Source organism: Dasypus novemcinctus, chromosome 10 (assembly GCF_030445035.2).
Source record: "Dasypus novemcinctus isolate mDasNov1 chromosome 10, mDasNov1.1.hap2, whole genome shotgun sequence".
In the NCBI taxonomy this organism is placed as follows: Eukaryota; Metazoa; Chordata; class Mammalia; order Cingulata; family Dasypodidae; genus Dasypus; species Dasypus novemcinctus.
The window spans coordinates 20647817-20661601 of NC_080682.1; the positions used below are offsets into that span (position 1 = coordinate 20647817).

Below are 13785 nucleotides of genomic sequence, written 5' to 3' on the forward strand. Positions count from 1 at the left end.
TCGGGCTCCTCAACTGGGATGACTTGGCTTTAATCCACATGTTTCTCGTTCTGCTCTTCGCAACCCCAGACTAACCCATGCAGGTTCTTCTTGTGACAAAGGCAAAAGCACAAGAGAGCAAGCTCAATGCATAAACATATTCAGTGCCCCACCCGGCTCACGAACACTAATATCCCAAAGTCACACGGCCAAAGTCAAATCAAGGGAATAGGAAGTACACTTTCTTGTGAGAGGAACTGAAAATAAAATGGGAAAAGGATACAAAGAGAGGTAAAGAATTGGAGGCAATAGTAAATCTACCATAAAGTCACTGTTTTTATACTTGAAGGTGGTTATTCATACCCAAGAAGTCAAAACAAGGAGTGGGAAGAAAACTCTTACTGAGTAGATTGTTTCTCAGCCTGTTCCCATTGCTCAATAAAATTTCAGGATGCCATTGCATGCTCTTGTGCAGTAGAATGTGATGATGAGTGGAATATTTGAGGAAAAAGAGAGTGATATCTGATGGTAGTAGGATAATCAAGACGCATATGACATATCAGACTTCAAACCCTGCATAGGGGACTTGTGGGTCTCTCCAGAGTGAATCCACTGCCTTCTCCAATCTCTCCACAAATCTCTCTACCCAGGGCTCCACCTCAGCTTCAAAATTCTAGACACTGGATTTCCTTCTCACAAACAAATTATCTGCCTTGCAAAACCCTTTGTTTTGGATAATACTCTTCCAGTGGGGCAGGAGACTCAGGATCACAAACTGCAGAGGAGAGGAGCCAATCCCTTACATCTTCACTTTGGAAAAGCATTCTTACCAAGTGTGTCTTAGTTTGCCAAAGGGCTGCAGATGCAAAGTACCATAAATAAATTGGCTTTTATAATGGGGATTTTATTTAGGGCAAATAAATTCCAAGCTCCAAGGCTGTGAAATGTCCAAATAAAGGCACATTTGGTGAGATGGTTACTCACCAAAGTCAGCTACTGCAATTCTGGTATCCTGACACACGGCAAGGACTCATTGCCTCAGCCTTGAGCTGCTCCTTGGGCCCAGGACTTCAGGGGCCTTTTTCTATGCCTATGTCTCTGCTGATTCCAGACTCTGGGACCTCTCTCAACTTTAGGGGACTTCTCTGTTTTTCTGCAGTCTTCTTTCTCACACGGCTAGGTCAAAATGGCAGAGCTCCCTTATCCATTTATATAAGACCCAGTAAGAGGGCAGAAACCTAACCTGTGTCACACCTCATTGATGTAGTCCAATCAAAAGGGCCCCACACCCACAGGAATCTTAGCTCAAGAACAAAATATTTTTCTTTTTGGGATTCACAAAATAACTTCAAACTGTCATACCAGGGTCCATCCTTGTCACATCTTCCAGTCCTCACACCCTATATCAGGGAGCCCAGAGAAAGAGAAAGAAGCAGACTCTTCAGATTCAAAGCAGATAATGCTGTGAAGAATGAGAAGAAACTGAGATTCTGTGCACCTTGATACCTAGCCAACTATGTCAAAACTGTCACACAAAAAGTGCCAAGAGCTCAGGATTCAATCCTGCCCCTCTTACCTCCCTGCAGTCTTCTTTGTGTGCTGCATATGCCAAGCTGTCTCATCTTCATTCCTTCACATGATATGACAGAGTCAGATACTGTTCATGACATGAAACTAAAGGGCACCAGCTATATGGGAAATTACCTTGGTCTAACCTGGAAGTCATGGAACAGAAAGGCTCAATGATCGAATTAAGGGGCTCAAATTACACGGTTTACTTCATCAATTTTAAAATACAGAAAGAAACAATGGGAAACAGACAAATTTAGGAGAGTACAAGTAGACTAGGACCATACTTACTGAATCTTGTGTTACGAAATCCCTCTCTCTTTCTCTCTCTCTCTCTTTCTATCTATCTATCTCTATCTCTATGTCTCTCTTTCTTGTTCTCTTGGTTTCCTAGGCTGCTTAAGCAAATATCATGCAAAGAGTTTTCTTAAACAATGGGAATTTATTGCCTCATGTTTTTGAAGCTAAAAGAAAGTCCTAAAGACTATCATTCTGGGAGTGTCTGCCAGAGATTCTTTGCCCCTTTGTCCTTAGCTTGTCACATGGCAGGGCACATGGTGGCATCTCTTGGTCTCTCCCTTCTCTTCCAGGTTCTATTGATGTTCATTTTCTGGCTGCTCCCTCTGTGACTTTCTCTCTATCTGTCTGAATTTCATTCTCTTATAAAGGACTCTAGTAATATGATTAAGACTCATCCTGATTAAGGTTGGCCACACCTTAACTGAAGTAACCTCATCAAAAGATCTTACTTACAATGCTTTCGCACCCACAGGAACGGGTTAAGTTTAAGAACATGTTTTTCTGGGGGGCATACAGCTCCAAACCACCACACTTCCTCACTCTCTTTCTCTCACATCAAGTTCCCTACTGATGTATGGTCGAGAGGACCAGAGTTGAAGATAAATCTTCAGAGACCAGAAGGTGTCTGGAGCCAACACATGATAAACCAGAGACACAAGAAAAATCACACCTGACCAATAACTGTAGCTCACCAGTGATTTGCTAAGCAGGCAGGCTTTTTATCTACACACCTTGAGTAGGTAACAAATCAGACCAAAAATGGACATCACCAAAAGGTGCCAATTTAAGACCGCATGAGTGCTGAATGCTTCATGAATACTTGGTACCTCATGCGCCTCATGAATATATGTTGCTTCCTGGTCCTTTCATGACTCCTATAGATATGCACATACTCTCTACTTTTCTCAAAAATTCCTTGGTTCTATTTCTATCAAAAAATTATTCTTAATACAGAAAACAGGCATTACAGATCCTTCTGTTGGAAGGATTTCAACCGACCCTCAAGATAGAGAAAGTAAAGAGCTGCCACATCTCAGGACCACTCAGGCATGACTCAGATGCCTGAGGCCAAATAGAAACAGACAGGAACCATGATTCATGGGGAAAAAAAGGTGGGAAATCCCAGGTAGTAGGAGACAGATTCAGGAGCAACAGCTGAGAGAGAGAAAGAAAAAAAAAATCTGGCCGCACAGAAAAGCATCCAGAGACTGTGGTAATGATAGGTCTAATTTGAGACAAGCTGTCCTCATAAGTGGAATTCTCCATGACATGACATCTACCAAGAATGCAATGTAACTCAGATCCCCTGGAGTTATGAAATGTAGCACTGGGCCAGAAGTAGACGGAAAAATGAAGAGGAATCCAGGCAGAGAGAACAAGGGGAGAAATGTGACATGAGGGAACCAGACACAGCCATCCATGTGGAATTCAGCAGCAGGCTCCAGGTCTTATGACAAATGGTCCTACATGCAGGTCAGCAAATTAAGGACAAAGGCCTAGAGGAAAAAATTTTAGGAATCTTTTTTTATCAGAATCCTCTGCTAAATGGCAGGGCAGGCATATCATCAAGGATGGTGATGCTGTAGCACAGTGAATGGTATTGAATCTGTTTATGCCTCTCCTGAAAATTTTTGGATTAGTCCTCTAGGCTAAACCACTTACATCATGTAACTCCAAGTTGACTGAACCCCCAGAGCCTGGAGCTGTGGGAGGAAGCAAAGATCAAAGTCCAAATGACCTGGCTTTGGTCCTGACTGTGTCACTTACCAGATATGGCCTTGGACTAATCACATCACTTCCCTGAACCTGAATTCCCCCTCTATTACATGAAGATAATAATGTTTGCTGAGTGGACCTTAGAGTTTTTGTCTGACGATAAGATGAGGTAACATACATACAAGTAATTGCTAAACCACACAAATGTTGGTTGTAATTCTTATTATTACTAATGATTTGCTGTGTGCTCACAAGAAAATTAGTGAAGCCTTATCAGCCTCAGCTTTCTCAGAAAAGAAAGAGAAAAAAAAGTTGTCTCAGGCCCAGGAGAATGGCATTGTATGAGTGCTCTGTAATGGGCTTCTGGGCAATTCTCTCTCTCTCTGGAGTCTCACACTCATTAAACTAAAGTGAGAGGCTCCCAGGGGAAGGAATCTGTAAATGAAGAGGGTCAGCCCTGTACCAGGAGTCCCAGAGGCTCCCAGACCTCATGCACCCACCAGGATCTCCATCTCCAGGCATCACTCTGTGTGTCCTGGAACGCCAGTCATTGGCTTCCTGCTGTGCCCCTGGGACAATCCAGAAGCAGCCAATACTCACAGGCACTGGAAGAAAGACCAGATAAGAGCTCAGACAGAAATCTTCCTGGGAAGAAGAGGTCTAAAGATGTGCCAGAATCATCTGGGAGCACCCAACATTGAGCTGACTCAAGGCACCTGACACCACAGAGAGGGAAAGTCACCCCCAAGGGTCTCCAGGAACTGGACTCAGAGGGATATGGTCCCTGCTTCTCCACAGGTCAGTGTGCTCACAGATGACCCTGTCTCCACAACGTCTCCTTCTCCTTTGGCTCCCCTTCATTCTCCAGACCCTTTAACCACCATTTAAAAATAACAGCAATTAACAAGTATCGGAAACGTGCTCAGTGCCAAATATATGGACAAGTGCCTTAAAAGCATCATCTCTGTAAATGTTCACAGCAATCATGAGAGTAGGTGCAAGTATGCGGAAGAGAAGAATGAACAAGGTGAAATAACTGGCCAAGGGTCAGAACACTAGTAAGGGCTGGAGCTGGGATTCAGTTCCTAGCTGGCCAATACCAAGGCCCATTCTTAATTGCTAGACAATAATGCCTCCCAGAAACAAGCCACCATTCCCAGACCAGTGGCAAATGGAAGAAACCCTTCTAAAATAGAAAGAATAGGACTTGGTGGTGCATGGGCAGTGGTGAGGGGTGCAGGAAGAGGATTATAGAGTCCCTCTGTTCCCCCAGCTCTTCCAGACCATTTCCATGATCATGATTACTCCTTGTCTTTGGGTTTTCTCAGTGCCAAGCACTCAAAGTCTGCATGTCCTCACAGGCTCTGGGCCTCTGGACCAATAAGCTGCCACCTGACATCCCATCAGTTAATGTCTGGGGACATGGTTATTAAGTTTAGTACTTCTCTTCCATTCACTTACATAAAATGCCTTTTTTAAAAGCTAATTATGGGGAAATGGACTTGGCCCAGTGGTTAGGGTGTCCTTCTACCACATGGGAGGTCCGCAGTTCAAACCCCAGGCCTCCTTGACCCGTGTGGAGCTGGCCCATGCACAGTGCTGATGCGCACAGAGTGCTGTGCCACACAGAGGTGTCCCCCACGTAGGGGAGCCCCACACGCAAGGAGTGCGCCCCGTAAGGCGAGCCACCCAGCGCAAAAGAAAGTGCAGCCTGCCTAAGAATGGCACCACCCACACGGAGAGCTGACACAGCAAGATAACGCAACAAAAAGAGACACAGATTCCCATGTCGCTGACAACAACAGAAGCGGACAAAGAAACAAGACACAGCAAACAAACACAGAGAATAGACAACCGGGGTAGGGGGGAAGGGGAAAGAAATAAATAAATGAAATAAATAAATCTTAAAAAAAAAAAATTATGGGAGCAGATGTGGCTCAAGCCATTGAGCACCTGCTTCCCACATAGGACATCCCAGGTTCGGTTCCTGGTGCCTCTTTAAAAATAATAATAATAATAAAACAAAACAAATTGGAAAACCAACTCAGGGAAGCCAATATGGTTCAGTGGTTGAGTGCTGACTTCTCATATGAGGTCCCAGTTTCAATCCCCAGCCCCCGGTACCTAAAAAAAAAAAGCTAATTAGGTCAACTGGCAATGACTGTTCTCTGGACACACATATACTCTAGAAAATCCTAAGAAAGGACAATGAGTTTTGTCCTATGCAAGGGAGTCTGAGGAAATGAGGAGACCCATCCATGTCCTAATCCTCTTTGATATCCTTATGGCCAGGCTAGAAAGAAAGTACTTAGGGACTTTCCCCTTCGACATCTCTACTGCCTTCATCACTCTCCCCAGTCAGCCTTCCCAAGTCATTTGCAGATGTCCAGATTCAATATGTGGTCACTTTCAAGATCAGCCCCATCAGAGAGGCCCCAGCTAGAAGGCTCCAGCATTTCTATTTACTATCAGGGAGTTTTGTGCACAGGGACCATGAGCCTCCTGGTCTCTGTCCCTCTCCACAGGCATCCAACTGGCCCGAAAACTAAATCCACCCAGGCTACTAGTCAGCTTCTCTCAAACTCTAACATGAGTGGGAATCAGCTATGGATCTTGTTAAACCACATATTTGACTCAGTAGGTATGGATGGAACCACATTCTGCATTTCTAACACTCACCCAGCGATGCAGATGCTGCTGGTGTGCAGGTTACCCTTTGGTCATAAGGTGTTAAAGATCAGTGGCCACAGCTTGTGAGAATCGGTCACATCTGGCTAGGAAAGAAAAGGAAAAAAGCAAGAGAAAGCTAAGGTGGGCCCCTCTCCAAACTACCTCTTTTCCTTCTCCCAAAAGGGAAAACATTGAGAAGTCCAGCCAGCCTGGTTGCTCTTTACAAGAAAGAATAGGGAAAGGCTATGAGCTAATATTTTTTTTATTGAGGTTCTTATAGCTCTAGACTCCAAAGCTCTTCAACCCAAAGTTGCTCCAAGTTAAGTGTTGTTTTGTTGGTAATGAGAACCAGAAGTCCTCATTAGGAGACTGTTTAAATGGGACATTGACAAAATGAAAAATTGTGCAGCCTTTTAAAAAAAATTGGACAGCACTTAATTATTGCCATGGAAGGATCCCCAAGACATGTTGTTAAATTTTTAAAAGTGAGGTGCAGAACAGCTAGTATGGCTTGTTACCATTTGCATCTTTAAAAAGAAAGAGGAGAAAATTTATACACAATTGATCATATAAGCAAAGACTAGCTATGGAAAGATGCCCAGGAAACTGATAGCTTCTCAGGAAGAGAGCTGGGGGGCTGGAGAACAAGGATGGGAGGGACACTGAATGACTTTTTACTAAATCCCCTTCTGAATCTTGAACCACAGAAATATATTTCCCATTCAAAAAAAATTGAAAGATAATCCCCTAATTCCTCTTTCTGAGGCTCCAGCCACCCAAAAATTAAATGAAATTGGTTCATCGAACAAATATTTGTAAGTCCCCTCTCAGACCCCAACAGTTATTTCTTGGGCCAGGGATCAGAGTAACACTGTCTTTGTGTCAGTGTTTGGAAACCCCAAAGGACGTGTTCAGAGTCAAAAGTCTCTGGGTTTTCTAATTTCCCTTAAGGGATCCAAGAGACTTGTCACTAAGGGAAGAAACTGCTGGCCTGAGTTCTGTGCAGGTGGAAGGAACTGTGCACACCATTCTCCGGGGTAACCCCTCAGAGAATGGGTGAGACGGGAGAACCTAGGACCCTTCTAAATGAGAATCGCTGAACCAGAATCTGTAACGAGGGACTTCGGTGGGGAAACAATTACTTCCCCTAAAAAGGCTTCTTATAAAGCCCTCACACTCCTATTTAGGACAAGTTCTATTCTGAGTTTTGTCATCTCAGTCCTCCCCTAACATGCAAATAAAAACCGCCAAGAATCATTCTCTTTGGAGATGAGTACATAGGACTCAGCTTTCTCTGACTAGCCCAGTGGCACATCACAAAGCCGTAGAAGAGCTGGATGCCACCTGGAACTGCCAGCTCCTAGAAGGGTTCCCTGTACCACACTGTGTCCCCAACCCCACTCCTCAAAGAATTAAATACTCAATCCCCAGGGCTCCACGAGTTTTCTCCTCTCAATAAAGTCAAATCCACAACTGTTTGAGCTCCCACAAAGTGCTGTGTAACAAGCAAATTTTTTTTAATGTTCCGGGCCTTTATATACAGAAAGGAATATCTAATATTGTTTGCGTTTTAAATAATTGTACTTTAAGTCGTAAATTTAAAACTTCTTTTTCCTTAAGTCACTAAATGCAACTTCCAAATGTAATGAGTTTAATTATATGTCTTGTAATTTCTGTGTTAAAATCTAAAACATTCTCACTTGTTCTTTGATTAATGTTCATTTAGACCAAAAATTTAACAGCTTAAATTCCCCAAATAATTTGACCACTGTTTACAATCAAATTCTCTTAAATATTTCAAAGTAAAGTCCCACAAGAAAAAAAAATTTTTTTTAATCTAAGGCTACAAATTCTCCTAAACATTTAAAACTATTATAAATTTGATGAAATCCTCTTAACTTTTTTAAATATTTAATAGTATCCCAACCCATAGGGATACTATTGAGTTGGGCTTTGCAGGATTGAGGGGGGCCTGGGTTTGGAGGATGGGTCAAATGATCCTTGTAGTTGGGGGGAGGATTTAGGGGGAGCAAGTGAACACGGGAGACTGTCAGGTATGTGGCTGAAACTGTAATGTTGAGGAAACTCTTTAGAAAATATAATAAGGAAGGGTTATTGGTTTAAGGTGTTTGATGGATATCTGGCACAGGGAGGACCTGGGGCAGGCTTCTAGGGAGTGTGTGAGTGCTCATCTTGTCATAGTGTGTTATATTAGTGGGTGAAGACCCATACAATGAGGAGGACTGTGTTATGCCCCCATCCTAGGGAGGCCTGATGTTCTCAAACAGAGGGGAGTGTGTCTCTCGAGAGCAAGGGTAACTCCCAAAGGGGAAGGACATACTAGTGTGTCAAGCCCTCAGCATTGTTGCAAGTATCTATGAATCTCGTCCTTCAGGCAGTGAAGCTTGGTTGTCACTGTGGGCCCTAAGGGGAGGGCGAGAGAGGAATAAAATAGTTGGAAGAGGGGGTAACTGTGGGGCAATGAAAATGTTCTGTATTATCCTATAATGATGGGCCCCTACTTTGGAATTTGTGCTCCTGAGTGTGATGAGTTGGACTCCGATGTGACTTCTCTACACATGCCTCTTCTGTCACTTTTACTGAGCCTGTGGTAGGTGCTGGGGTTGGTGTATGCTCAGGAGACTTGAATCTCTGGACTTTCTATATGCCAGCTGGGCCATGAGCCTCAGCAGAGTTGCAACACCTACTCTCCAGTTCATTGGACTTACCCAGGTAAGCTAACAGGGAGGTGATGATGATCAATCACCACACCAGGAAACTGAGAGTGTCCACAGCTGCAAGCAGGAGAATTCCATCCATCAGCCATGTGGGATCTAAGCCCTCTCTCAATTTAGAGGTGGAGTGGACATCGCCATCCCAGGATCCTCACAATGGAGGAATAAAATATGGATTAGAGTGGATTTACTGGCATTCTACTGTAGAATTATTGTGACTCTAGTAATGGAAGAAATTATATCATTGATGTGGAGATAGTGGCTGCGGGAGTTGCTGAAGGCAGGGTGAGGAGAAAAAGAAGTGTGATATTGGGACATTTTCAGGACTTGGCGTTGTCCTGAATGATATTGCAGAGACCGATGAAGGACATTACATATCCTGCCATAACCCACTGAATGGACTGGGAGAGAGTGTAAACTACAACATAAACTATAATCCATGCTGTGTCGAAATGCTCCAAAATGTACTCAACAAGTGCAATGAATATACCGCACTAATGAAAGAAGTTGTTGATGTGGGAGGAGTGGGGATTGGGGAGTGGGGTATATGGAACTGCTTATATTTTTTATTGTAAAATTTTGTGGGATTTCTGTAACTTTAAAAAAAAGATTTAAAAATTTTTAATTTTTAATTAGATTTTTAATTAGAAAAAGAACTTCGATTACATAGATGTTACATAATAAATGTAGGGGATTCCCATTTGCCCCACACCCTACCCCTCCCACACTTTCCCACATTAACAACATCCTTCATTAGTGTGATACATTTGCTACAATTGAACACATATTGGAGCATTGACATTAAGTGTGGTTTATAGTTTACATTATAATTTAAACTCTAGCACAATTTTGTAAGGTATGACAAGATATATAATGGCCTGTATCTGTCATTGCAAGGTCATTCAGGACAATTCCAATGTCCTCTTAACCTTTTTGAACCATATCACATATTTAATATATCTGATTTCCCAAGCCCTTCAAATGCCTTCATAAACAATTAAACAACTTTTAACATCTTCTAAATAAAAAGGTATATACTTAGGAAATCAAATATTCTTTTGTATTTTAGCAGAGTCAAAATAAAAAATAAATATAGTTAATTCAATTTAGTTAAGCATGCTCAATATTTCAAGTCAAATTAAGAAGAGACCCTTAAATGTTTTAAACACTTTAAATAGTATACATATTCAATATATGTATATAGTCAAAACATATTATAGAGCATAAGTACTACAAACTTTTGTTGTATTTGTATAAATACAATTTACATACATTATTAATATAGGGTTGAAAAAAATATACTCATCTGAAAAGAATCATCTCAAAGCCTCCAGAGCAACTGAAGTTACTAATTTGTAGTTGTCAGATATTTGAGACCAAAGTTGTGGATTCAGAATCTTGAACCAAAAGTTCAAGACTGGAAGAAGGGAACATGGGTGCTCCTCCCTGGAAGAGTAACCCCGACTTCACATTAATAACCTGAGTCAGGTTCTGCTGCTATGACAATAAATCACCAAAGCTTTCAACTGGGACTCAGTTTAACAAAACAGTATATCACCTTTCAAGTTCTAGTGTTAACTTACTTTTTTCATAATCTTTTTCAAATTTTTATCAGCTGCTTTTGGTAAATTGAATTCTGAGATCACCCATATGGGTAGTAACTATCCTTTCTGTAGCAGACTTGCTTTGAAGAGACTGTATTTTTTTATTGCTTTCATTCATCCATTCAACAATTGTTTGTTGAAGGCCTTCTCTGTTCTAGTTGCTGGAGATATAGGAATGAACAAAGTAGATAAAAATGTCTGCCCCCATGGTCCTTGGATTCTAATATCAGGACAGAGATCATAAAATTAAAAAGCCATGTGTTTATTGTATGTTAGAAGGTAAATAAGTGCTATGAGAAAAAATTAAGCAGAGAAGGAGTAATGAGTGCCAGGGTAGGAGAGGGATTAGTTTTAAACAAGGTAGCTAGGGAGATCTTCAGTAACAGGAGACATCTCAGCCAAAGCTTGAAGGAGATGAGGGAAGGAAGCATGGAACTAAATGGAGCAAGAATGTTTCATGAAGAGGCAGAGGGAACAGTTAGTGCAAAGACCCTGAGTCATGTCTGGCATGTGCAAAGAAGAGCGGGTAGGAATTCATAGCTAGAGCAGACAAGGCAAGGATGAAAACAGTAGAGAAGAGGACAGACAGGTGAAAGAAAATAACAAGGTAGTTGAGCAGGGATTTGAAGGTCATTGTAAAGATTTTGGTTTTTCCTTTTGTATTAAGAAAATCACCCTGCAAGCTTTGCTAGTAAAAATGAAGCAAAACACCAGTTAAGAACAGTTGCAATAATTCAAGCAAGATATGATGGGAAGTCAGTATAGTTTTGCAAGAAGAGCCAATATGATTTGCTGACAGATTGGATGAAGAAAGAGAGAAGAGGGGATCCAAAATACCTATAAGATTTTTTGCCTAACAACCAGAAGGACTGAGTTGCCATTTCCTGAGTGAGGAATACTTTATTATCTAATTGATAACTAATATCATTCTTGATACCAGGCACTGTGATAGCTAATAAGGCACAAATTATTGTGATATTAAGTAACTCTCCTCCTATTAGGAGTAACAAAATCCAGTAGGAAAGATGGATGGGCAATTTTTAAACATTAAAATATAATGCATTAAGTCAACTAAAAAATTATCTATGAAATTTAGGGTGGGCCAAAGGAGAGGAGAGAGGAAGAGGACAGAGCTCTAAGCTGGGTTTAGAGAGACCAAAGGACATTCCAAGAAGAAAGTAAAGAATACAGAAAGGCATAGACATTTGCAATAGCATGGCGTATTTGTAGAACTGCAAGTTGTTCAGAATTGCTACAGGGTAAACTGAGAGCAAGGTAGCATGGATGTGTGTCATAGAGGGCATTTGGTTGGCTAAGGAGTTTAAACACTACCCTAAGTAAGAAAGAGAACTCTTAAAGTGTTTTAAGCATGAGCATTACATGATGAAATCAATGTGGGACTTGGGGGGCAGTGTGCTACTCAGAGAGATATGGCTCTTCAGTTGTAGAATACCTTAAAGACTGCCTCTCTGACTAGAGTATTAACAATCTCGTTTCTCCTCTTCTTTGTTGTCATATGGAAAACACACCAGTGGAATGGCATTGTGGAAGAATCACACCACAGTGACAAGATTCATCCTGCTGGGCCTAACAGACCAAGCAGACCAAAAGCAACTCCTCTTCGCCATCTTCCTGCTGATCTACTCCATGACCGTGGTGGGAAACCTAGGCATGATAGACCTGATCCGCACCAGTTCTGCCCTCCACACCCCCATGTACTTCCTCCTGAGTGCACTCTCCTTCCTTGACATCTGCAATTCCTCTGTGTTCACCCCCCGGCTCCTGATCAGCTTTCTCTCCACTGACCAGTCCATCTCCTTTGTAGGTTGTGTGGTCCAGATGGCTCTCATGATCCTCCATGGCACAGGGGAGTGTCTTCTCCTGGCCATCATGGCCTATGACCGATATGTGGCCATCTGCCACCCTCTCCTCTACCACACCATCATGTCCAAGCACTTGTGTGTCCAACTGGTGGTGGTCACCTATGCTGGGGGTGTGTTCATTTCAGCCGTACAGACAGGGAATGCCTTCAGTTTGCCCTTCTGTGGCCCCAACACCATCGATCACTACTTCTGTGACATCCCGCCTGTGCTCCAGTTGGCCTGCTCAGACACCACCATGGCCAATATCATCCTGCTCTTCTTTTCTGCCTTGGTCACTGTCCCCACGGTCTCAGTCATCTTGGTCTCTTATGCCTACATCCTGGTCACAATCTGCAGGATGAGGTCCCTAGAGGCCCAGCGCAAGGCTTTCTCCACCTGTGCCTCCCACCTCACTGCCCTCTTCCTCTTCTATGGATCTGTGTTCCTTGTGTATGTCCAACCCAGCCCTGAAAGTGCCTCAGCCTATAACAAGATCCTCTCTGTGTTCTACACCATCGTGATCCCCATGTTGAACCCCCTGGTCTACAGCCTAAGGAATAAAGATGTCAAGGCAGCAGTACAAATCAGGGTTCTCAACCTGAGCAGAAAAAGAATTTGTTCAAAAGGTATCTGATAGCTTATAAAATAGAAGAGAAGTCTACAGAACACAGCTGGGACAGAAATCAATACAGGCAAGGCATAGCTAAAACCCTGACACAAGAATGGTCTGTACAGGCTGCCATCACTTTATGCATCACCTTTAGACATTCTCCATTGTTACAGCTAGCACCACTTCCTCTGAATATTTACCTCTGCAGTGTTGCCGGGCAGATCTGCCCCTACACTAGCCACCACTCTATGATCTATTGCATCCTTGCACATTTCATTTCTAACCAATCCTACAATTTTTTATCACTCTCTGAAGTTCGAATCCTAAGCAGGATTATCCATCTGTTTGGAACCCAGGACCTCCCATGTGGGAATGGGTGCCCAACTGCCTCAGCCACATCCTCTCTCCTTCCATGACTTTTTGAGATTCAAATAAAATTGGCTTGATTCCCTTTCCACATGTGGTAGAATCCCCACATCCCTCCCAATATATCTGGGGAATCTGAGATAGCAGGGGGTGGGGATGTATAAATGGCTTAGTTTTATTGTGACTCACCTCTAGCTATGAGCTCCTATATCCACATAATTATTTCAATTTATCAATCACCCAGAAAGAGGAAGAAGCATGAGGTTAGGAATGTGGATGCAATAAATGGGAAAGAAGGAAAAACCAAACATGATAGTTTTAGATCCTGGTGAGGAGGACAAATGGGAGATTTAGGCAAGATGGGTCACCAAAGC

General features: G+C 42.5%; 1 protein-coding gene across 1 annotated transcript; it reads left to right on the top strand.

Moving 5' to 3' along the window:
* Window positions 1–12109: 12109 nt before the first annotated feature.
* LOC101430181 (olfactory receptor 5P55-like) lies at window positions 12110–13069 on the top strand. Its single transcript, XM_004471082.2, has one exon. The coding sequence runs from the start codon at window positions 12110–12112 to the stop codon at window positions 13067–13069; it is 960 nt and encodes a 319-aa protein (XP_004471139.1).
* Window positions 13070–13785: the final 716 nt, after the last annotated feature.